The sequence below is a fragment of the Ranitomeya variabilis genome, chromosome 6, assembly GCF_051348905.1.
Source record: "Ranitomeya variabilis isolate aRanVar5 chromosome 6, aRanVar5.hap1, whole genome shotgun sequence".
Taxonomy (NCBI): Eukaryota; Metazoa; Chordata; class Amphibia; order Anura; family Dendrobatidae; genus Ranitomeya; species Ranitomeya variabilis.
The window spans coordinates 217,002,536-217,029,092 of NC_135237.1; the positions used below are offsets into that span (position 1 = coordinate 217,002,536).

The window sequence follows — 26,557 nt, forward strand, 5'->3', positions numbered from 1 at the left end:
CAGATTTTTTCAGGAATGGGTGATGTCGGCGACATGCTGGTGTAGCGCAGGCGTAGTTTTCTTAGAGAAGTAATTGCGACTGGGCAACTGATACTGGGGGACTGTGACGGCCATCTACTTTCTGCAACCTTCTGTATTCACCAGGCGGAAAGGCAACATTTCCGTGGCCAATAGGTTGGAGATGGTGGAGTTCAAGATCTTAGTTTTGCCATGTGAAGCTGGCTGCTGTGCTGAGAGAGGGCTTAGTAAGGCTTCTTTCACACTTCCGTCAGTACAGGGCCGTCACAAAGCGTCAGCGCAACGTACCGACAGACAGTGGTGATTTTTTGAACAACATGGGCAGCGGACGCAGTGTTTCAACACGTCCGCTGCCCATTGTGAAGTCCCACGGAGGAGGGGGTGGAGTTCCGGCCACACCTGCGCAGTTCAAAATGCAGGACCCGACATACGAAAAAACGTTCCCTTGAACGTTTTTTCGCTACAACGGTCCGCCAAATACCGACGCATCCAGTGCACGACGTATGGAACGTGTGTCCATACATCGCGATGCGTCGGTAATACAGTCATATGAAAAAGTTTGGGCACCCCTATTAATCTTAAGCTTAATGTTTTATAAAAATTGTTTTTTTTGCAACAGCTATTTCAGTTTCATATATCTAATAACTGTTGGACACAGTAATGTCTCTGCCTTGAAATGAGGTTTATTGTACTAACAGAAAATGTGCAATCTGCATTCAAACAAAAGTTGACAGGTGCATAAGTATGGGCACCCTTATCATTTTATTGTTTTAAATACTCCTACCTACTTTTTACTGACTTACTAAAGCACTTTTTTTGGTTTTGTAACCTCATTGAGCTTTGAACTTCATAGCCAGGTGTATGCAATCATGAGAAAAGCTACTTAAAGTGGCCACTTGCAAGTTGTTCTCCTGTTTGAATCTCCTCTGAAGAGTGGCATCATGGGCTCCTCAAAACAACAGTCAAATGAACTGAAAACAAAGATTATTCAACATAGTTGTTCAGGGGAAGGATACAAAAAGCTGTCTCAGAGATTTAACCTGTCAATTTCCACTGTGAGGAACATAGTAAGGAAATGGAAGAACACAGGTACAGTTCTTGTTAAGGCCAGAAGTGGCAGGCCAAGAAAAACATCAGAAAGGCAGAGAGGAAGAATGGTGAGATCAGTCAAGGACAATCCTCAGACCACCTCCAGAGAGCTGCAGCATCAACTTGCTGCAGATGGTGTCACTGTGCATCGGTCAACTATACAATGCACTTTGCACAAGGAGAAGCTGTATGGGAGAGTGATGCGAAAGAAGCCGTTTCTGCAAGCACGCCACAAACAGAGTCGGCTGAGGTATGCAAAAGCACATTTGGAGAAGCCAATTTCTTTTTGGAAGAAGGTCCTGTGGACTCATGAAACCAAGATTGAGTTGTTTGGTAATACAAAAAGGCGTTATGCATGGCGGCAAAAAAACACAGTGCATTGTATAGTTGACTGATGCACAGTGACACCATCTGCAGCAAGTTGATGCTGCAGCTCTCTGGAGATGGTCTGAGGATTGTCCTTGACCAATCTCACCATTCTTCTCTGCCTTTCTGATGTTTTTCTTGGCCTGCCACTTCTGGCCTTAACAAGAACTGTACCTGTGTTCTTCCATTTCCTTACTATGTTCCTCACAGTGGAAATTGACAGGTTAAATCTCTGAGACAGCTTTTTGTATCCTTCCCCTGAACAACTATGTTGAATAATTCTTTGTTTTCAGTTCATTTGACTGTTGTTTTGAGGAGCCCATGATGCCACTCTTCAGAGGAGATTCAAACAGGAGAACAACTTGCAAGTGGCCACTTTAAGTAGCTATTCTCATGATTGCATACACCTAGCTATGAAGTTCAAAGCTCAATTAGGTTACAAAACCAAAAAAAGTGCTTTAGTAAGTCAGTAAAAAGTAGCTAGGAGTATTTCAAACAAGAAAATGATAAGGGTGCCCATACTTATGCACCTGTCAACTTTTGTTTGAATGCAGATTGCACATTTTCTGTTAGTACAATAAACCTCATTTCAAGGCAGAAACATTACTGTGTCCAACAGTTATTAGATATATGAAACTGAAATAGTTGTTGCAAAAGAAACAATTTTTTATAAAACATTAAGCTTAAGATTAATAGGGGTGCCCAAACTTTTTCATATGACTGTACAAGTCTATGGAGAAAAAACGCATCCTGCGGGCAACTTTGCAGGATGCGTTTTTTCTCCAAAACGACGCATTGTGATGGAGGCCAAACGACGCAAGTATGAAAGTAGCCTAAGGAGAACAGTACAAACTTAGGGTCTGTGAGTGAGGTGCAGGCGGAGATGTTATGATGGATTGATAAAAATGTGTTGTGCTAGGTGACACAAAAGCAGCAGTCATATCTACTTCCTTAAAAGCTTACCGGCTCCCACTCACCCCGGTAAGCAATTGTAGTTTCTGTGGCCGGATACCTGTATAAGAAGACTTGGAATGGTGATGGAGGAGGAAGAAGCAGCAGATCGGGTTGATGGGATGGCCGGTGGTTGGTGTGGCCCACTAGTCCTCATTTTAGTGCAGTGAGATTCCCACACTAAGGAATGTTGATCGTGCATGTGCCAATTTATGCAAGTCTAATTATTCCAATTTTGCCCCTACTTAGTTTCATTTTTGCAAATTTGACAGATATCGTGTGTTGGGTCACCCTTTGCAGTCTCAAAAAAGGTCAAGTCTAGGCATCCCTTGCCACCCCTGCAAACTGCACACTTGCAACCAGTGCTGGCCACAGCCAGAGTTGAGACTGAGGATGCAGTGCTTGTTGTGGTTGCATCACTTCGTGTCTGTGTAGGAAGCCAAACTGTAACCTCCTCATCTTCCTCCTCCTCCACCTCTTCTGTTGAACTACTCAGCTGCGTACCTCTGGGTTCACACCAAGTGGGATCTACAACCTGACCGTCATCCTCTTTGTTCTCACACTCTTCACCCTGAGAGTCACTCTCCACCTCTTCCTGCCCTGACACCACTGTACAGTCAATGTGCTCTTTTGGTATCTGAGTCTCATCAGGATCACCTCCATCCTTGGTAGTTAACGTCTTTTGATGAGGGGCTGGATTCTGCTCTGACCTTACTTCATCAGTTTCCTGGATCCAACATAAAAAAAATTTGGTCATCGATGCAGATGCTTTCCTCCTCTGTATTCTGTGATTCTTTAGAGCAGACCTCTGATGCCCATGGAATAGACTGTATGAACAGCTCTGCAGAATGGCACATCTGAAGTTCACCACAGTCAGTGGTGGAAATTTTTGACACTGGGGAAATAAGGGTTATGGCTATCTCATACATAAATTTTACTTGCAACTATTTAGCATATGATTGGTTATGCAGATTCTTGTCATGTCACTGCATTGTTACTATTTTGGTCCTGGTGGTGGAAAAATCTTTTTCTTCCTGTATACTACAAAATACAACCTGTTCCCACATTCCCTGATAGCTTGGGGTGTTATTAGGTTGATTCCCAAGCGAAAGGTCCCTAGTTCAAGACGAGAAGCAAACATGAAGAAGATTTCCTAACAAAAGAGAAACATCATCCAGCTCATCGGTAGTGGTCTCTCAGCCAAGAAATTGCCAAACTGAATCATGTAATTGCCATGACAGTTGGAAGAATAGAAAATGAAGTCCGTCCATCCACTGAAATACCAAGAGGTGGACATCCAGGCAAAATATCGGAGTCAACAAGTTGGCTCTTCGCAAGGTCTTTCAGTGCTGGCTTGACAAACATGGTAATGGAGGTGGGTCGTATGCTTCGAATAGTGAGATCACAGATGTCCATGCTAGCACTGTACAACGCATATTACACAAGTCTGGAATGGAGAAGAAGCCTCAACTTCAATAAGCTTTTATTGGAGTTTGAAAAAAAGTTCAAAAAGTGGACAGTAGAAGATTGGAAATGGGGGATTTGGAGCGATGAGATGAAAGTCAATAGACTAGGCTCTGATGAGTGCAAATGTATCTGAAAGAAACAATGGATTGAAAAACTGAAAGAACTATCAAGTGCAGTGGAGGAAGCCTGCTAAGGGGTTGTTTCACAGCCAAAGGCATTGTGTCACGCTCACGCCCTGACTGGTGGGCGTGAGCTTGGGGGGGTTTGTGGCCCCACTGTGCCACAAACCAGACTACCCTGGAAGGGGCGTGACTATGACAGCTGCCTGGGTTTTCGGTGGAGCCTCTAATGGTGAGGTCAGGCTTGTGCAGCAGGCAGCTGCCAGGTGCTACTCCAGGGTGGTGTCTGGCTGTGGCTGCTGATCCCACTTGGGAGACAGGAACACTAAGACAGGTGCGGGTGACTGGCAGATGAGCACTGCTGAAACTTGGATGAGTAGGCAAGCAGGCACGGCAGAGAACACAGGGCTGGCAGGCACGGCAGAGAACACAGGGCTGGCAGGCACGGCAGAGAACACAGGAATGGCAGGCACGGCAGAGAACACAGGGCTGGCAGGCATGGCAGAGAACACAGGGCTGGCAGGCACGGCATAGAACACAGGGCTGGTTGGTGTGGTATATGAAGGAACAGGTAGGGACCTGTTCACACAGGAGGTGCAAGTACAGATATGTTGTATGAAGGAACAGGTAGGGACCTGTTCACACAGAAGATACAGGTATGGAAACAAGCAGGAAGGAATGGAGTGTTAAGGAACAGGTTGGGACCTCTTCACACAGGAGATGCAGGTACGGAAACAAGCAGGAAGGAATGGAGTGAGAAGAAACAGGTTGGGACCTGTAAACACAGGAGATGCAGGTACGGAAAACAAGCAGGAAGGGATGGAGTGTTAAGGAACAGGTAGGGACCTGTTCACACAGGAAGAGAACCCCAAGGCTGGCGATAGGAATGGTAAAGCAGCAGGAGACGGAGCAGCAACAGAAGCTAAGCAGAGCAGAACCGCAAGGAATGCGGAGAGGAGCTGCAGCAAGAGGTTTCTGCAGCAGCAAAAGCTAAGCAGAGTGGAACCGCAAGGAATGAGGAGAGGAGCTGCAGCAAGAGGTCTCTGCAGCAGCAGAGCAGAGTAGAACGGAGCAGAACCGCAGGAGTGCGGAGCAGAGGCAAAGCTGCAAGAGAGCGGAGCCGAGGCAACGTCACAAGGGTTCAGAGTAGGTAGAGCCGCAAGAGTGCGGAGCATAAGCAGACTGAGAACACAAGGAAAGACACAGCAGGGAAGGAAGCCACAGACAAGGAGACAGAGATAGGACTAAGTTCAGACAAGGTAAAGGAATAAGACAAGAACAAAGACACAGGGACCAAGATATTCTGCCTCCTGGAGGGCGGACAACAAGATCAAGGCAAGAACACTGAGAAAAGCCTCTAGAGAGGGAGTAACACAGAGCAAGGCCTGGCAAACTCAGAAGCAAAACACAAACTGAGCTAACACATTGCACAGGCCCAGTCCACTGGGTGGAGCTGCACTAAATACTGGAGGCCTCTTGGTAATTGGTCAGGAAAAGATTAGACAGGTGCACCTGATTCCTATAAGAACCAGAGAGTTCTGGCACCGCCCCCCCCCCCTATGCACACAGCCAGGAAGCATGCAGAGAGCAGAGGCACAGAATATGGAGCTGGCAAGAAACAGAAACCACATCTGACCTGGAGCAGTGGGTAAGATAGTGTGAGAGATGAGAGGCCATGCCGTGATGCCAGCAGAGTTGTTACACATTGGATACTTGACCAGGATTGATGGTTGTCTCAATGCTGAGCTATATTGGAGTATCCTGCAAGACGAGTTGCTATGGGTGTGAAAAGGATTACATAGTGTTCCAGCAGTACAGTACAACAACATCAGACCCATCAGTACCTACCTATTCCTCTTTTTGGTCCATCTATATTCATCATAAAACTCAGCTATCAATACATTGCGTGCCCAGACATTTCCGGGTTACTGTAATAACATACTCTCATTTTCCTTCCAATACAGCTTAATCAGAATAAAGTCAATCCAGGAAGTCTCCCTGGGACTTAGATTTGCAGCGCACCATCCTCCCCATTTCCATGATGACGTTCGTGTGCCTGCGCATAACCACCATTCCAAAATACATCAAAAGGCGCATGCCAAAGGATCTCGCACTTGTGATCTAGTCACAAGCTGAGGACATTTACTATATGTGCACGCTGCCCCTTTAAGAGCTGGGAAGTTTGCGCTCTGCCGAGAACTGGGGCACACACACCAGCGAGAAGCAGGAGCACGCCGGGAAATCATGCTGTGGGTATGGTGCAGGGAGTAAGCTGGTGTCCCTGCATAGAGGGAGAAGGGGTCACCATGCAGGGGCACCGGCCATTGCGCTATAGTATCTTGCCTCAGTGATAAAATACAAACGTTAAGGTGAACGACAGACGGAAGATAGCTATCAGCTAAACAATTTCCAACATCTATCCTCAAATTCTTCATGAATGTGGTTTTTTGTCTTTGCTGGATGGCCATTTTATTTCAACAGGAAATACTATACAAAGAAATGACAGAATTAAATGACAGAATTGATACTTTCCCTATATGATTTATGTCTCACTGTAACGCTGGAGAGTGTTGAACGACAGAGTGTTGAACGACTGGGTCACGGCCGGACTTACCTTTGACGGGCATAACTAAGTATCTACTGGGTAGTCACAAGATCCTCTGATGGAGATGATAGGCTGGGCCGCCCGTAGACACTAGGTACCACTCCAGGGCAGTTCCCAGGACTGCAGCAGCAGCTGACCGGAGGGTCAGAGTCTCGGGCAGGGCCGGACTGGCCATCGGGCAGTTCTGGCAAATGCCAGAAGGGCCGGTGCCAGTAGTGGGCCACTGCATGCCGACTCACCCTTTCCCCCCCAGAGCCGCCGCTGCCACATTCAACTATAACGGCGTCTATGACACTGGTACAGTTGAATGCAATGATGGAGGAGAGAGCGTCACCTGACGCTCCCTCTCCCATCATTCCCCGCTCTGCCTCTTACACTGCGGGTGCACGCGCACTCACTGTGTCCCAGGCAGTGCAGCGCAGCCGCCGAGACAGGAGCAGGAACCACAGCAGGCACGAGGGGAAGTGAGGAGTGTTTTTTATTTTTTTACTGGACTGTGGGGCCATTCTAGGGGGGGAGGAGAGATGTGGGCTCTGCTGTATACTACTATGTGGGCAGTGCTGTATACTACTGTGTGGGCTCTGCTGTATACTACTGAGTGGGCTGTTCTATACACTACTATGTGGGCTCTGCTGTATACTACTATGTGGGCTGTGCTATATACTAAAGTGTGGGCTGTGTATACTACTACTGTATGGGCTGTGCTATACACTTCTATATGTGCTCTGCTGTATATTACTATGTGGGCTGTGCTATACACTACTATGTGGGCTCTGCTGTATACTACTATGTGGGCTGTGCTATATACTACTGTGTGAGCTCTGCTATATACTACTGTGTGGGCTGTGCTATACACTACAATGTGGGCTGTGCTATACACTACTATGTGGGCTGTGCTATACACTACAATGTGGGCTGTGCTATATACTACTATGTGGGCTGTGCTATATACTACAATGTGGGCTGTGCTATACACTACAATGTGGGCTGTGCTATACACTACTATGTGGGCTCTGCTGTATACTACTATGTGGGCAGTGCTGTATACTACTGTGTGGGCTCTGATGTATACTACTGTGTGGGCTTTTCTATACACTACTATGTGGGCTCTGCTGTATACTACTATGTGGGCTGTGCTATATACTACTGTGTGGGCTGTGTATACTACTACTGTATGGGCTGTGCTATAACTTCTATGTGGGCTCTGCTGTATATTACTATGTGGGCTGTGCTATACACTACTATGTGAGCTCTGCTGTATACTACTATGTGGGCTGTGCTATACACTACTATGTGGGCTGTGCTATACACTACAATGTGAGCTCTGCTGTATACTACTATGTGAGCTGTGCTATACACTACAATGTGGGCAGTGCTGTATACTACTGTGTGGGCTCTGCTGTATACTACTATGTGGGCTGTGCTATACACTACTGTGTGGACTCTGCTGTATACTACTGTGTGGGCTGTGCTGTATACTACTATGTGGGCAGTGCTGTATACTGCTATGTGGGCAGTGCTGTATACTACTATGTGGGCAGTGCTATACACTATTATGTGGGCTCTGCTGTATACTACTATGTGTGCAGTGCTATATACTACTGTGTGGGCTGTGCTGTATACTGCTATGTGGGCTGTGCTGTATACTGCTATGTGGGCTGTGCGTTATACTACTGTATGGGCTGTGCTGTATACTACTGTGTGGGCTGTGCTGTATACTACTATGTGGGCTCTGCTGTATAATACTGTGTGGGCTCTGCTGTATAATACTATGTGGGCAGTGCTGTATACTGCTATGTGGGCAGTGCTGTATACTACTATGTGGGCAGTGCTATACACTATTATGTGGGCTCTGCTGTATACTACTATGTGTGCAGTGCTGTATACTACTGTGTGGGCTGTGCTGTATACTGCTATGTGGGCTGTGCTGTATACTGCTATGTGGGTAGTGCTGTATACTACTATGTGGGCAGTGCTGTATACTACTGTGTGGGCAGTGCTGTATACTACTGCGTGGGCTGTGCTGTATACTGCTATGTGGGCTGTGCTGTATACTGCTATGTGGGTAGTGCTGTATACTACTATGTGGGCAGTGCTGTATACTACTGTGTGGGCAGTGCTGTATACTACTGCGTGGGCTGTGCTGTATACTACTATGTGGGCAGTGCTGTATACTACTATGTGGGCAGTGCTGTATACTACTGTGTGAGCTCTGCTCTATACTACTGTGTTGGCTGTGCTGTATACTACTATGTGGGCTCTGCTGTATACTACTATGTGGGCTGTGCTGTATACTACTATGTGGGCTGTGCTGTATACTGCTACATGGGCAGTGCTGTATACTACTGTGTGGGCTGTACTGTATACTACTGTGTGGGCTGTGCTGTATACTGCTACGTGGGCTGTGTTATCTGCTATGCGGGTTGTGCTATATACTATGGGGGGTATATTATATTCTATAGGGAGGCCGTGTTATATACTATGTGGCTGTTATATACTATTGTGGGGGTATATTATATTCTATGGGGGAGGCTGTGTTATACTATGGGGGCTGCATTATATTCTATGGGGGCTACATTATATATTATGGGGAGGTGGGCTGTATTATATTCTATGATTCTATGGGGTGGCTGCATTATACTCTGGGGTGGCTGCATTATATTTTGTAGGGTGGTGGCTGCATTATACTATATGTGGGCTGCATTATAGTTACATAGTTATTAAGGTTGAAGGAAGACTAAGTCCATCTAGTTCAACCCATAGCCTAACCTAACATGCCCTAACATGTTGATCCAGAGGAAGGCAAAAAAAAACCATGTGGCAAAGAGTAAGCTCCACATTGGGGGAAAAAAGTCCTTCCTGACTCCACATACTGCAATCAGACTAGTTCCCTGGATCAACGCCCTATCAAGGAATCTAGTGTATATACCCTGTAACATTATACTTTTCCAGAAAGGTATCCAGTCCCCTCTTAAATTTAAGTAATGAATCACTCATTACAACATCATACGGCAGAGAGTTCCATAGTCTCACTGCTCTTACAGTAAAGAATCCGCATCTGTTATTATGCTTAAACCTTCTTTCCTCCAGACGTAGAGGATGCCCCCTTGTCCCTGTCACCGGTCTATGATTAAAAAGATCATCAGAAAGGTCTTTGTACTGTCCCCTCATATATTTATACATTAAAATAAGATCACCGCTTAGCCTTCGTTTTGCTAAACTAAATAGCCCCAAGTGTAATAACCTATCTTGGTATTGCAGACCCCCCAGTCCTCTAATAACCTTGGTCCCTCTTCTCTGCACCCGCTCCAGTTCAGCTATGTCTTTCTTATACACCTGAGACCAGAACTGTGCACAGTATTCTAAGTGTGGTCGAACTAGTGACTTGTATAGAGGTAAAATTATGTTCTCCTCATGAGCATCTATGCCTCTTAATACATCCCATTATTTTATTTGCCTTTGTAGCAGCTGCCTGACACTGGCCACTGAATATGAGTTTGTCATCCTCCCATCCACCCAGGTCTTTTTCATTGACGGTTTTGCCCAGAGTTTTAGAATTAAGCACATAGTTATGCATCTTATTACTTCTACCCAAGTGCATGACCTTACATTTATCCCCATTAAAGCTCATTTGCCATTTATCAGCCCAAGCTTCTAGTTTACATAAATCATCCTGTAATATAAAATTGTCCTCCCCTGTATTGATTACCCTGCAGAGTTTAGTGTCATCTGCAAATATTGAAATTCTACTCTGAATACCCCCTACAAGGTCATTAATAAATATGTTAAAAAGAAAAGGGCCCAATACTGACCCCTGTGGTACCCCACTGCTAACCGCGACCCAGTCTGAGTGTGCTCCATTAATAACCACCCTTTGTTTCCTATCCCTGAGCCAGCTCTCAATCCACTTACACATATTTTCCCCTATCCCCATTATTCTCATTTTATGTAACAACCTTTTGTGTGGCACCGTATCAAAAGCTTTTGAAAAGTCCATATACACTACATCCACTGGGCTCCCTTGGTCCAGTCCAGAACTTACCTCTTCATAGAAGCTGATCAAATTAGTCTGACATGAACGGTGCCTAGTAAACCCGTGATGATACTGGGTCATGAGTATACTGTATCGAGGATTATGGGGAATACGTCATACTATATGAAGAACTATGGGGTGCATTATACTATGGGAAGTGAATTGTACTACATGGATGACTGGCGGTGTATTATACTATATGGAGCACTAGGAGGAGTGTATTATGCTATATGGAAGACTGAGGAGTGTATTATGCTATATGGAGGACTATGAGGAGTATTATGCTTTATGGAGGTCTGAGCAGTGTATTTTAATATATGGAGGACTATAGGGAGTGTATTATACTATATGGAGGACTGTGGTGCATATTATAATATATGGAGGACTATGGGTTGTATTTTACTAAACAAGTAAAATGCTGCATATTCAGATTGTTTTTGCTGGAACAAAAAACAATTGTTCTCAGCAGCACATCTCCGGTGTAAACTGGAGATGTGCTGCTGATAATATGATACTGTATGGTGATCTGTTAGTGATCTGTTAGTAATCGTTCTGTCCCATCATTATTCCTCAGCTGGCGGAAAGAGGCTGGGAAACAAGTGTTGAACAACTTCAGTATTGTTGATCAAACTCATTTAGCGGCCTGAACTCAGCGCTTGTAAATACAACCGAAATGCTTTTGTGTGATGTGCAATATGTTAGCATTTGGGGCCCCATTTTAAACTTTGCCTAGGCGTAGGGCCCCACTTTGCCTAAAACCGGCCCTGCCTACAAGTGTACAAAGATATTATACAGTCACCATGTGACAAGTGGGCATGTGTAACTTCAAATGCTAGGGCTGAATTTTAGTCCCAGTCCGGCCCTGGTCTCGGGTACGGGGTACAGCAGGTCAAGACAAAAGCATAGTCCGATGTTCCAAGATCGGGGCAGGTGGCACAAGTTCAGAATTCGTAGCGGAGTTCAGGAGCAGAGAGATCAGGATAAACGAGAAGGCAAGTCGGGTCGGTAACAACTTGGACAAAACAAAAATGCTGCATTCCCCCATGACTCACAAACAGCAGAGCCAGAAAAGAAGCACAAGGTAGCGCAGTGTGATGGTGAGATACTGGGTGGAGCAGAGTGAAATTTGCAGTAAGTAGGATGGTGCTTAGAAGTCGGGAAGTGGCTTGTGTATTGTTATAGTTTTTAAATCATGAAATAGGAACTGACTTGTTGATATCTATATCTTACTTTGAAATGTTGCAGTACATCTTACAAAATATACCGTTGCTTAAAAATGGGCAGTAAATATGGAGACTAATCACTTGGATAGGTTACCACCAGCTTCTACTACATAGTCTTGGCTAGATTGACATGTCTCTCCATATTTGTACCGTATATAGCCATTCATGTAGCTGTTTATGTACAACTGTTTTACATGAGTTTACTGTATTTCAAACAATGTTTTCTGTGAAACACTGCAGCATTTTAGAGTAAACATAGATGTTTGCAGTTTGGAGGACCTATCCTTGCATCCTTGTTTCATGCTGATTTAGAAAGCATTAATCTGATACATTTTCTTTAAAGTAAAATTAAAATGTATATTTTCACAGGCAACAAAGAAATGGCCTATAAGTATCTTGGATGTACTTCATAAAATAAGACATCACATATCGGTACCCCAGTGTGATGTTTTTGGTTATCTCAGTGTGGAGTCAGAAATAATTGTTCTTATTGTGCCAGTTGACAATCAAACGAAAACAATACAGGTAAGATTGCACATTATTCTTTAGGGTCATTTTGTCAGGATAAGTTACCGTATATAAGTAAGCCGAGATTTTCATCACAATTTTTTGTGCTGAAAACGCCCCCCTCGGGTTATACAAGAGTCACGGTCCAAAAAGATGGCGGGGGAGGGGGAGGGATCGGCGGAGCAGCGGGGGCAGAGCAGCGGGTGACAGGAGCCGGCGGCTGTGGCACAGTGACAGCTGCAGCCGCCGGCTAACAGAAGAGATCATACTCACCCTCCATCGCTGCATCTCAGTTGTCACGGCAGCGGCGGCTCTCCTCTCCTGTGCTGAGCAGTCACATGATTCTGCTCATTAAGGTAATGAATATGGACGCGTCTCCACTCCCATAGGCGTGGAGCGCATATTCATTACCTTAATGAGTGGTACCATGCGACCGCTGAGCAGAGGAGAGGAGAGCCGCCTGTGCCGGGATAACGGAGATGCAGGAGCGAGGAGGATGAGTATGACGGGGAGAGGGGAGCAATGTGAGCCATACATGCAACCATGGCATGGGAAAGCCGAGCCATGGGGGACGGGCGAGCTGAGCAATGCGGGATCTGGGAAGCTGAGCAACGAGGGACCTTGGGAGCTGAGCAATGCAAGACCTTGGGAGCTGAGCAATGTGGGACCTGGGGAGCGGAGCAATGTGGGACCTGGGGAGCTGAACCTTGCGGGACCTGTGGCGCTGAACTATGCGGGACCTGGGGAGCTGAGCAATGCGGGACCTGGGGAGCTGAGCAATGCGGGACCTGGGGGAGCTGAGAAATGCGGACCGGGGGAGCTGAGCAATGCAGATCAGGGGAGACATGCGCATACAACAGGGGGAGCCACATACCAGGACAGCATGGGGGAGCCACATACCAGGACAGGGGGAGCCACATACCAGGACAGGACAGGGGGTGCCACATACCAGGACAGGAAGGAAGAGCCACATACCAGGACAGGACAAGTGGAGCCACATACCAAGACAGGGGGAGCCACACACCAGGACAGGACAAGGGGAGCCGCGCATAGCAGGACAGGACAGGGGGAGCCACATACCAGGACAGGGGGAGCCACGCATAGCAGGACAGGGATGAGTGTGACAATGCTTATCTGGCTTATACTCGAGTCAATAAACTTACCCAGTTTTCCGTGGCAAAAGTAGGTGCCTCGGCTTATACTCAGGTCAGCTTATACTCAAGTATATACGGTAACTTTTATTACAATTCTCATATGAGTGATTACTGGCAAACCATGATTTTGAGATATTTTTATTTTAAAATTTATATTTTGCAATCTAAATAAGAAAAAAGCAAGGACTAGGAGAAACTGCATGCAGATGGGTAAAGAAATGGTTTTAGGGATTCTTTCAGCGCAGAATGACTGTTCAAATCAAGTACAGGTGCTCGGTACACAATGGTGTGGCCAATCATTTAAACGCACCTTCCTCTCTGCTTGTTTTACCTCTATATACACCCCTTCTCTTCTTTTATTGAAACCTCTGACTTCATAGAGCCAGAGAAAGGCAGAGATACTGTAGATGTAAAACATGTAGGTGGGAAGGTGCACTTAAATGTTTAAATGCACCAAGCGCCTTTCCTTGGTGTGAACACTCCTCTGTTACATTTAAGGGAAAAAAACAAACAGTTGTTGTAAATGCTAGATTCTCTAAGACAGCAGTGGGGACTAAATGTTCTGTGTTTGGCCCAATTTTTTTTAATCTATTTTTTATTATTAATGACCTTGTGGAAGGAATTGTAAGTAGTAATGGGTGCACACGTGGAAGTTAGGGCGAACATGTAAAAGACGTTTTGTTCGGGTACCAGAACGGTACCCAAACCCGGACCCCATTCAGATGAATGTGGGGCTCGAACATCCCTTGTTTGCCACACTGTCATCTGCATGACAGTGCGGCAAACATGGGCTCAGATCGGTGTTCATTACCGCTGGTCAGAGAGCTGTGGTTCCCAATCAGTCAGATGATCGCATCAGCCAGCAGCTGTGACCAGCTTTAAAAAGGTTACCTCCGGTCACAGGCATTGGCTGATGAGAGTACTACTCCCGTCAGCCTATGCCTGCTGTCACTGATAACAGTGAGAGCAGGCGCCGATGAGGGGAGTATTCATCGGCTGGCGTCTATGCTATGAATAGAAAAATAACCTTGGGTCTAGAGATAAGCAAGCACTAAAATGTTTGCGTACTTACACGAGTCAAGCAAATCGGAATGCTCAGGATCTCGATCCAAGTAACGAGTACAGTGGTACTGTAGTGGGAAACTCGAGAATTTTTCTGGGGGCCCCTGGAGGTCTGGAGGGGGTAAATGGAATTGCTTAAAATGATTTAAACTGCACTGAAATGGCATGGGAACAGCATGGGGAAGACCCATGAAAGCGTCTCTAAATCCCAGGTCACTGCTGGGAAGTGTTGTCAAAGTATTATGCCACTTTTACAGACTGACAATAAAACATACAAAACCACACTTAAAATGGATTTGACAGGAAAAAATATTAAGAAACATTCTTTCCAAGATATTGACTTGTATGTAAGGAAAAAAAAATTGAGAGAAAAAAAATGATCCTCCAAACCTTGGGCTATGTTCACACAGTGTTTTTGTGAAAAAAAACATTCAACAGGAAATGTAATTTTATCGTTTTAATACCTTATCTGGCCATGTGGTGTACGAGACATGGTTAGACACATTGAAACGCACAATTTTTTTTTCAGGGCCATTAGTTGGCCATCACTATTTGCAGAGAGCTATCAGGTGCCTCTTTACTATTCTTAGAGGGCCAGCAGGTGTCTTGTGGAGAGATAAGACCAGGATAGAGTTTTTTGGTAAAGCACATAATTCTACGGTTTACTGTAAATGGAATGAGGCCTACAAATGAAAGAACACAGTAGTTACAGTCAAATATGATCGAGGTTCAAACATATTCAGGGGATGTTTCCTGCCTCTGGCCCTGTGTGCCTTGAAAGGTGAAGATTCCCAAAGTATCTTGGGTTGCAGTGTAGTGCCCGTGGTCAGAAAGCTGGGTTTGCATCCTTGTAGGTCATGGGTCTTCCAGCAAGACAATGACACCAAACATACTTCAAGAACCACCCAGAAATAGATGGAAACAAAGCGCTGGAGAGTTGACAAGGGGTAATTCCAGCTCCAATAGCGTAAAGTCTTTCACCATTACCTCTTACATACAGATGCTACAGAAAAACTGTGAAAATGCACATAAAATCAGTTAATTTTGCCTGCTTTGATGAATTTATGAGCATATAATACCCTAAAAACCATTAGTAAGTCAATGAGTGCGTGGAAAAAAGCAGCAGCAAGGCTTAAAATTTATAAGGCAATAATCCCTGACTAAATGCCGGCTAGCCACAAAGTCTGGAGGAAAACAAGAAACATTGGCAGCCTGGATGAATTTCGGAGTTCAGATTACCATAAAAATCATGAATTGGTCAATGAGTCCATGAAAAAAAGAAACCTTAGGAAGGCTTACAATTTATAAGGCAATAATCCCTGACTAGTTGTGTGTCATACGCTACACCTACTGCCACTCCTCGCCCTACATGAATTGCAGATAATAGCAATTTTATTATAACAAAATAGAATCTATTTGAAATGGCCCTGAAAAAGCAATTAGTTTAATGTAGTAGCATCAAGGACTGTTATGTCATCAACCCTGTTGGTGAATATAGCGGAGGGTCTCAGTCTCGCTTCTACTTGCCCTCATATGAAGGATACCACAATCTTCTGTACTCACTGTACAAACACTCCTGTCCCAGCTGTGAAATCCTGTATGCAGTGTGAGAACTCCATATGTGACGACCACCTGACAGCCCACAACAAGGCAGTGGATCATATACTAATAGAACCCATTGGCTCTTTTGGTTTTAAAAAATGTTCCCTCAATTAGAAGGTGGAACCACAAAAACGCATTTTTTCCCATTACTAAGGAGTGGGTCTCCTATACTGGTAAAGCGTATGCACTAAGTGCCAGGGATGCCAAAAATTAGAAGGAGGCACTCCAATACCGATTCGGAGAGACGTAGTGGAGGGGGCCTCAAAAAAAACATTTTTTCCCAATATTAAGGAGTGGGTGTCCTAGACTGGTAATTTAACAGGAATTTTGCCAAGAAGAATGGGCAGCTTTACCATCTGAGAAAATAAAAAACCTCATCCTCAACTACTACAAAAGACTTCAAGCTGTCATTGATGTTAGAGTTGGCAATACACGGTATTACGAAAAAAAAAGGGGTATGTAAACTTTTGATCAGGGTCATTTGGATGTTTTGGGTTGTCATTATGATTTAAAAAGAGAAAATACAGTAGTTTGTTGACAATAAATGGCTTTACCTAACCACTATCCATGAGTGGAGAAAAAGTTTTGGTGGTATCATTCATATTCTCTGAAAAAAAGCCAAGAAAGCAAAAATGTATGTATGTATGTATGTATGTATGTATGTATGTATGTATGTGTATATACTGTGTATATATATATATATATATATATATATATATATATATATATATATATATATATATATATATATATATATATATATATATATATATATATATATATATATATACACACACACAGCTCTGGCAAAAATTAAGAGTCCACTGCACAGTTTTCTAAAAATCTGCTTCTCTATATGTCTGACAGCCATTCCATTCCAGTGTCAGTTGAATTCCAACCAGAGTACACCTCTTTCTACTTAATGCGCTTCTGATTAGGTAATCACCTGAACCAAATCTTATTTATCGAAGGAAAGTATAAAACACCACTGTGGTGTTCACAATCCTCTTGCAATAGGACAAGTTGGCAAATCAAGTTCTAGTAATATCCCAAAAGAAATAGGAATGAAAAAATAACTTTTAACTATGCCAAAGGAGTTGAAAAGAAAAGAGAAAAGTCTTGAGTGAGGAAAAGAAGGGCTCAATTCTGGCTTTACTAGCAGAGGGATACAGTGAACGTCATGTTGCCTCCATCCTTAAAATTTCTAAGAAGGCAGTCCTTTACAACAAGGTCAAGCAGCAGACATTGGGGACAACAAAGTTACAGACCGGCAGAGAGCAAAACAACTCTCCACTGACCGGGATGACAGTCATCTTATTTGAAGGTCACTTAGCATCCTCAGGATGACATCAAGTGACCTACAAAAGGAATGGCAAATGGCAGCTGTGGTGAAGTGCACAGCAAGTACAGTTCGTAACAGGCTCGTAGAGGCAGGGCTCAAGTCATGTGAAGCTAGAAAAAAGCCTTTCATCATTGAGAAGCAAAGGAGAGCCAGGCTGAAGTTTGCCAAAGACCATAAGGATTGGACCATAGAGGACTGGGGTAACGTAATCTTCTCTGATGAGTCTAATGTTCAGCTTTGCCCAACACCTGGTCATCTAATGGTTAGACAGAGACCTGGAGAGGCGTACAAGGCACAGTATCTTGCACCCACTGTGAAATTTGGTGGAGGATCGGTGATGATCTGGGGATGCTTCAGAAAGGCTGAAATTGGACAGGTTAATCTTTGCAAAGGATGTATGAATCAAGCCGCATACAAGGCTTGATTGTGAGGACTCTGATGACTGTTTTTTCCAGCAAAAAAATGCGCCATGCCACACAGCTAGATCAATCCATGTGTGGATGAAGGACAACCACATCAAATCCCTGTCATGGCCAGCCCAATCTCCAGACCTGAACCCCATAAAAACCTCTGGAATGTAATCAAGAGGAAGATGGATAGTCACAAGCCATCAAACAAAGAAGAACTGCTTAAATTTTTGTACCAGGAGTATCATAAGGTCACCCAAAAGCAATGTGAAAGACTGGTGGAAAGCATACCAAGACGCATGAAAGCTGTGACTAAAAATCATGGTTATTCCACAAAATATTGATTTCTGAACTCTTCCTGAGTTAAAACATTAGTATTGTTGTTTCTAAATGATTATGAACTTGTTTTCTTAGCATTATTGATGTCTGCAAGCACTGCATTTTTTTGTTATTTTGAACATTTCTAATTTTCTGAAAATAAATACAAAATTTAGTGCTTGGAAATTCGAAGACATGTTGTCAGTGGCTTATAAAATAAAAGAGCAATTTACATTTCACTCAAAAATATACCTATAAAGAGAAAAATCAGACCTAAAAATGTTGCAGTGGTATCTTAACTTTTGCCAGATATATATATATATATATATATATATATATAGATATATATATATATATATATATATATATATATATATATATATATATATATATATATAGTGGTGGTTCACTCACGTGGCGGCACACAGAGGTAGAAAAAATGGGAACACCGTGTTAGGAGTCGAGTTTCCGCCGCTGCACAGGGGGAATCTCAAACCATGTCTGCTGCAGTCTCTCATTCTGCATCAGCCGTAGTGGAGCCTGCTCAGCGGAGACATCGGTCCCAGCGTCTCGCTCAGTCTGGTTCTGTGCAAAGGGTGTCACGGGAGACCTAGGCAGGAAAGAGCTAATAACCCAGGCCCCTGCGATTTCCCTCAGATTAGGGAAACCCTGACTGACCCTCTCCCAGAGTTTACACTGATGGTGTGCATGTCTGGGCCTCCACCCTCGCCCTATCTCCTGTTTCAACCCTAGGCTGAAACCACAACCCACCACCCAGTGAAGGGTCCACACTCCAATACCCACAGTTATCACAGACAAGGATAACGGAAAAATAAGCACCACGCCGCAGTCACTCAGGAATACACTATAAATGCAAAGGGCAAAACAAATACAAAATATAGGAAGGAGCAAATAAGACAAAGGGAAATCCACCACCAGCAACGATACTCCAACTACTAGCTCACCACTCCAGACCGAGATAACCATGCACAAGACAGTAGCTATAATCGGCGACACCCAATGTTCAGGAGAACTATTTAAAGGCAGTGGGCATGGCCCAGCTTCCAATCCGAGCACCAGGTAAATTAACCCCGGACCAGCTAGATAAAATCTAGCCGACGCCAATGAGCGCATAGTGGTCAAAAGCGGAATTACCATTGTCTGTCGAACAACCTGGTCTGAACGGCGTCCGACATGACAGTACCCCGCCTTCTACGAGGGACCTGTTATGATCCCAATGGCAAGGGATCTCAGAGATTAAAGCAAAGTCTGCAAACATAAATACCAGCTCATAGGGAAGTGGTAACTAGGCTGACCATATAGCTGATCCTAGCACAAACACTAACAGTAGCTGGGGAACGTGCCTACGTTGATCCTAGACGTCTCGCGCCAGCCGGAGAACTAACTAACCCTATCAGGGAAAATAAGACCTCCCTTGCCTCCAGAGAAAAGACCCCAAAGAAATACAAGCCCCCAACAAATAATAACGGTGAGGCAAGAAGAAAAGACAAACGTAAGAATGAACTAGATTTTAGCAAAGAGAGGCCCACTGACTAAATAGCAGAAGATAGTAAGATGACTTATATGGTCAGCAAAAAACCCTGCAAAAATTCCACGCTGAATATCCAAGAACCCCCAAACCGACTAACGGTGAGGGGGGAGAATATCAGCCCCCTAGAGCTTCCAGCGATATCAGGAATCACATTTTGTACAAGCTGGACAAAAATAAGAACAATGCGAATAAACAAAAGTTAGAAAGCAGGACTTAGCTTATCTTGCAAAGAACCAGGACCTGAAGACAGGAGCAAACAGAAATGAACTGATTACAACGATGCCAGGCACTGGACTGAGAATCCAGGAAGTTTAAATAGCAACACCCCAGGCCTAACGAAGCAGGTGAGTACCAACCTGGGAAAAGACAAACCAAGTGCCAAACCACAAGAGACCACAAGAGGGAGCCAAAAAGTATAGTTCACAACAGTACCCCCCTTTAAGGAGGGGTCACCGAACCCTCACCAAGACCACCAGGGCGATCAGCATGAGCAGCGTGGAAGGCACGAACCAAATCGGCCGCATGAACATCCGAGGCGACCACCCAGGAATTATCCTCCTGACCATAGCCCTTCCATTTGACCAAATACTGAAGCCTCCGTCTAGAGAGACGAGAATCCAAGATCTTTTCCACCACGTACTCCAACTCGCCCTCAACCAACACTGGAGCAGGAGGCTCAACAGCAGGAACCACAGGCACAACGTACCGCCGCAGCAAAGACCTATGGAACACGTTGTGAATAGCAAACGACACAGGAAGATCCAAACGAAATGAAACCGGGTTAAGAACTTCCAAAATGTTATAAGGACCAATAAAGCGAGGCTTAAACTTAGGAGAGGAGACCTTCAGAGGGACATACCGAGAAGACAACCAAACCAATTCCCCAACACGAAGTCGGGGACCCACACCGCGGCTGCGGTTGGCAAAACGCTGAGCCTTCTCCTGTGACAACTTCAAGTTGTCCACCACATGATTCCAAATCCGCTGCAACCTATCCACCACAGAATCCACCCCAGGGCAGTCAGAAGACTCAACATGACCCGAGGAGAAACGAGGATGAAAACCAGAGTTGCAGAAGAATGGCGAAACCAAAGTAGCGGAACTAGCCCAATTATTAAGGGCAAACTCAGCCAATGGCAAGAAGGTCACCCAATCATCCTGGTCCGCAGAAACAAAACATCTCAAATAAGCCTCCAGTGTCTGATTAGTTCGCTCCGTTTGACCATTAGTCTGAGGATGAAAGGCAGATGAAAACGACAAATCAATGCCCATTTTAGCACAAAAGGATCCTCTGTCGGACACGATATTCTCCGGAATGCCGTGTAAACGAACCACATTCTGAAAAAACAAAGGAACCAGATCGGAAGAGGAAGGCAACTTAGGCAAGGGTACCAAATGGACCATCTTGGAAAAACGATCACACACCACCCAGATGACAGACATTCCTTGAGACACCGGCAGATCAGAAATGAAATCCATGGAAATGTGTGTCCAAGGCCTCTTCGGGACGGGCAAGGGCAAAAGCAACCCGCTAGCACGAGAACAACAAGGCTTAGCCCGAGCACAAGTCCCACAGGACTGCACAAATGACCGCACATCCCGTGACAAGGAAGGCCACCAAAAGGACCTAGCCACCAAATCTCGGGTACCAAAAATTCCCGGATGCCCTGCCAACACCGAGGAATGAACCTCGGAAATGACTCTGCTGGTCCATTTATCAGGAACAAACAGTCTGTCGGGTGGACAAGAGTCAGGTCTACCAGCCTGAAATCTCTGCAACACACGTCGCAAATCAGGAGATATGGCCGACACGATTACTCCCTCTTTAAGAATACCAGCTGGCTCCGAGACTCCAGGAGAGTCAGGCACAAAGCTCCTAGAAAGAGCATCAGCCTTAACATTCTTCGAACCAGGCAGGTACGAGACCACAAAGTCAAAACGAGAGAAAAACAATGACCAACGAGCCTGTCTAGGATTCAGGCGCTTAGCAGACTCGAGATACATCAGATTCTTGTGATCAGTCAAGACCACCACACGATGCTTAGCACCCTCGAGCCAATGACGCCACTCCTCAAATGCCCACTTCATGGCCAACAACTCCCCATTACCAACATCATAATTCCGCTCAGCAGGCGAAAACTTCCTAGAAAAAAAGGCACATGGTCTCATCACAGAGCAACCAGAGCCTCTCTGCGACAAAACAGCCCCAGCACCGATCTCAGAAGCATCCACTTCTACCTGAAAGGGAAGTGCGACATCAGGCTGGCACAAAACAGGCGCCGAAGTAAACCGGCGCTTCAGCTCCTGGAAGGCCTCCACGGCTGCAGGAGCCCAATTAGCCACATCAGAACCTAACTTGGTCATATCCGTCAAAGGTTTAACAACACTAGAAAAGTTAGCGATAAAGCGACGGTAGAAATTAGCAAACCCCAAGAACTTCTGAAGACTCTTAACAGACGTGGGTTGAGTCCAATCATGAATAGCTCGGACCTTGACTGGGTCCATCTCCACAGCAGAAGGGGAGAAAATAAAACCCAAAAAGGAAACCTTCTGCACTCCAAAGAGACACTTTGAGCCCTTCACAAACAAAGCATTATCATGCAAAACCTGAAACACCATCCTGACCTGCTTTACATGAGAATCCCAATCATCAGAAAAAAACAGAATATCATCCAGATAAACGATCATAAATTTATCCAGATACTTCCGGAAGATATCATGCATAAAGGACTGAAACACTGAAGGGGCATTAGAGAGCCCAAAGGGCATCACCAAGTATTCAAAATGACCTTCGGGCGTATTGAATGCAGTTTTCCATTCATCTCCCTGCCTAATGCGCACAAGGTTGTACGCACCACGAAGATCTATCTTGGTGAACCACTTGGCACCCTTTATCCGAGCAAACAAGTCTGACAATAGTGGCAAAGGATACTGAAACTTAACAGTGATTTTATTCAGAAGCCGATAGTCTATACAAGGTCTCAAAGACCCGTCTTTCTTGGCCACAAAAAAGAATCCCGCACCAAGAGGGGAAGAGGATGGACGAATATGCCCCTTCTCCAAAGACTCCTTGACATAAGAACGCATCGCGGCATGCTCGGGTACTGACAAATTAAATAATCGTCCCTTAGGAAATTTACTGCCAGGAATCAAATCTATAGCGCAGTCGCAGTCCCTATGAGGAGGAAGAGCACTGGACCTGGACTCACTGGATACATCCTGATAGTCACACAAATACTCAGGAACTTCTGAAGGAGTAGAAGTAGCAATAGACACCGGCGGAGAATCGCAATGAATTCCCTGACAACCCCAACTCGACACAGACATAGCCTTCCAATCCAAAACAGGATTATGGGTCTGTAACCATGGCAGACCTAAAACGACCAAATCATTCATTTTATGCAGAACAAGAAAACGAATCACCTCCCGATGTTCAGGAGTCATGCACATGGTCACTTGTGTCCAATACTGCGGTTTATTTTCCGCCAGTGGCGTAGCATCAATTCCTCTGAGAGGAATAGGAACTTTTAAAGGTTCCAAAACAAAACCACAGCGCTTGGCAAATGAAAAGTCCATAAGACTCAGGGCAGCACCTGAATCCACAAATGCCATAACAGGGTAGGAAGACAATGAACAAATTAAAGTCACAGACAAAATAAATTTAGGCTGCAAATTACCAATGGTGACAGGACTGACAACTTTGGTTAGGCGTTTAGAGCATGCTGATATAACATGTGTAGAATCACCACAGTAAAAACACAACCCATTCTGACGTCTATGATTTTGTCGTTCGGTTCTAGTCAGGATTCTGTCACATTGCATTGAGACAGGTGTCCGTTCAGACAACACCGCGAGAGGATTAGCGGATTTGCGCTCCCGCAAACGCCGATCAATCTGAATAGCCAGCGCCATAGAATCATTCAGACTAGTAGGAATTGGGAAACCCACCATCACATTCTTAATGGCTTCAGAAAGGCCATTTCTGAAATTTGCGGCCAGAGCACATTCATTCCATTGAGTAAGCACGGAGCATTTCCGAAATTTTTGGCAGTACACCTCAGCTTCATCCTGGCCCTGAGAGATAGCCAGTAGAGCTTTTTCTGCCTGAATTTCAATATTAGGCTCCTCATAAAGCAATCCGAGCGCCAGAAAAAACGCATCAACATCCGCCAATGCCGGATCTCCTGGCGCCAACGAGAAAGCCCAATCCTGAGGTTCGCTGTTGTGAATTAGACTTTTTGGCTCCCTCTTGTGGTCACTAGTGATATGACTCTGGGATTGTCTTTCTTCAGTTTGGCACTCACCTGGGTCGTTAGTCCAGGGTTGTTGCTATATAAACTTCCTGGATCCTTAGTCCAGTGCCTGGCTTCGTTGTATTCAGATCCTTCTGTTGCTCCTGTCTGCTGGTCCTAGCTCTTGCAAAATTAAGCTAAGTCCTGCTTCTTTGTTTTTTGAGTTACTTGCTTTGCTTCTATTTTTGTCCAGCTTGTACTAAATGTGATTTCTGACTTTGCTGGAAGCTCTAGGGGGCTGGTGTTCTCCCCCCGGCCGTTAGACGGTTCGGGGGTTCTTGAATATCCAGCGTGGATATTTTAATAGGGTTTTTGCTGACCATATAAGTCATCTTACTATATTCTGCTATTAGTTAGTGGGCCTCTCTTTGCTAAATACCTAGCTCATTCTTATGTTTGTCTTTTCCTCTTGCCTCACCGTTATTATTTGTTGGGGGCTTGTATCCAACTTTGGGGGTCTTTTCTCTGGAGGCAAGAAAGGTCTTTCTTTTCCCTTCTAGGGTTAGTTAGTTCTCCGGCTGGCGCGAGACGTCTAGAACCAACGTAGGCACGTTCCCCGGCTACTTCTATTTGTGGTGCTAGGATTAGATATATGGTCAGCCCAGTTACCACTGCCCTATGAGCTGGTTTTTTATGTTTGCAGACTTGGTATTTTTTCCTGAGACCCTCTGCCATTGGGGTCATAACAGTATGCCAGGACCAAATTGAATGTTTAATGCATTGCAGAAGTGGGATAATAAGAAAGGAAATTCTGAGTTTTTTTTTTTTCCCTCTCTTCCTCCCCTTTACCTCTGAGTGGCTTGAGCTTGCTGCAGACATGAATGTCCAGACCTTGATAACAAGTGTGGACCAGCTTGCTGCTGGTGTGCAAAAGCATACAAGATTTTGTTACCAGTAGTTCTATGTCTGAACCTAAAATACCTATTCCTGAACTGTTTTCTGGAGACCGATTTAAGTTTAGGAATTTCAGGGATAATTGTAAATTGTTTCTATCTCTGAGACCCCGTTCATCTGGAGACTCAGCTCAGCAAGTTAAAATTGTTATCTCTTTTTTACGGGGCGACCCTCAGGATTGGGCCTTCTCGCTAGCGCCAGGAGATCCGGCATTGGCAAATATTGATGTGTTTTTTCTGGCGCTCGGATTGCTGTACGAGGAACCCAATCTTGAGGTTCAGGCAGAAAAAGCCTTGCTGGCTATTTCTCAGGGCCAGGATGAAGCTGAAGTGTATTGCCAAAAATTTCGGAAATGGTCCGTGCTTACTCAGTGGAATGAGTGTGCTCTGGCCGCAAATTTCAGAAATGGCCTTTCTGAAGCCATTAAGAATGTGATGGTGGGTTTCTCCATTCCTACAAGTCTGAGTGATTCCATGGCGCTGGCTATTCAAATTGACCGGCGTTTGCGGGAGCGCAAAACCGCTAATCCTCTGGTAGTGTTGTCTAAACAAGCACCTGATTTGATGCAATGTGATAGAATTCAGACCAGAAATGAGCGGAAAAATCATAGACGTCAGAATGGGTTGTGTTTTTACTGTGGTGATTCTACACATGTTATATCAGCATGCTCTAAACGCCTAACAAGGGTTGTTAGTCCTGTCGCCATTGGTAATTTGCAACCTAAATTTATTTTGTCTTTGACTTTAATTTGCTCATTGTCCTCTTACCCTGTTATGGCGTTTGTGGATTCAGGTGCTGCCCTGAGTCTTATGGATCTGTCATTTGCCAAGCGCTGTGGTTTTGTTCTTGAGCCGTTGGTTAATCCTATCCCTCTGAGGGGTATTGATGCTACGCCATTGGCGGAAAATAAACCGCAGTTTTGGACACAGGTAACCATGTGCATGACTCCTGAACATCGGGAGGTGATTCGTTTTCTTGTTCTGCATAAGATGCATGATTTGGTCGTTTTGGGTTTGCCATGGTTACAGACTCATAATCCAGTCTTGGATTGGAAGGCAATGTCTGTGTCAAGTTGGGGCTGTCAGGGTATTCATGGTGATTCCCCGCCGGTGTCTATTGCTTCCTCTACTCCTTCGGAAGTTCCTGAGTATTTGTCTGATTATCAGGATGTGTTCAGCGAGTCCAGGTCCAGTGCTTTGCCTCCTCATAGGGACTGTGACTGTGCCATAGATTTGATTCCAGGTAGCAAATTTCCTAAGGGAAGACTATTTAATCTGTCTGTACCTGAGCATACCGCAATGCGTTCGTATATCAAGGAATCTCTGGAGAAGGGGCATATCCGTCCTTCCTCTTCCCCTCTTGGTGCGGGATTCTTTTTTGTGGCCAAGAAGGACGGATCTTTGAGACCTTGTATTGACTATCGGCTTTTGAATAAAATCACTGTTAAATTTCAGTATCCTTTGCCTCTGTTGTCAGACTTGTTTGCCCAAATTAAAGGTGCCAAGTGGTTCACCAAGATAGATCTTCGTGGTGCGTACAACCTTGTGCGCATTAAG

General features: G+C 44.9%; 1 protein-coding gene across 5 annotated transcripts in view; it reads left to right on the plus strand.

Annotated features, from left to right (window-relative positions):
• The window catches only part of RECK (reversion inducing cysteine rich protein with kazal motifs), a 1,181,658-nt gene that overhangs the window by 1,100,934 nt on the left and 54,167 nt on the right, over positions 1-26,557 (plus strand). For all 5 annotated transcript variants that reach the window (XM_077269433.1, XM_077269437.1, XM_077269436.1 and 2 more), the window contains one exon: positions 12,241-12,396. In XM_077269433.1, the coding sequence (XP_077125548.1) occupies positions 12,241-12,396 (156 nt within the window). The remainder of the gene's footprint in view (positions 1-12,240; positions 12,397-26,557) is intronic.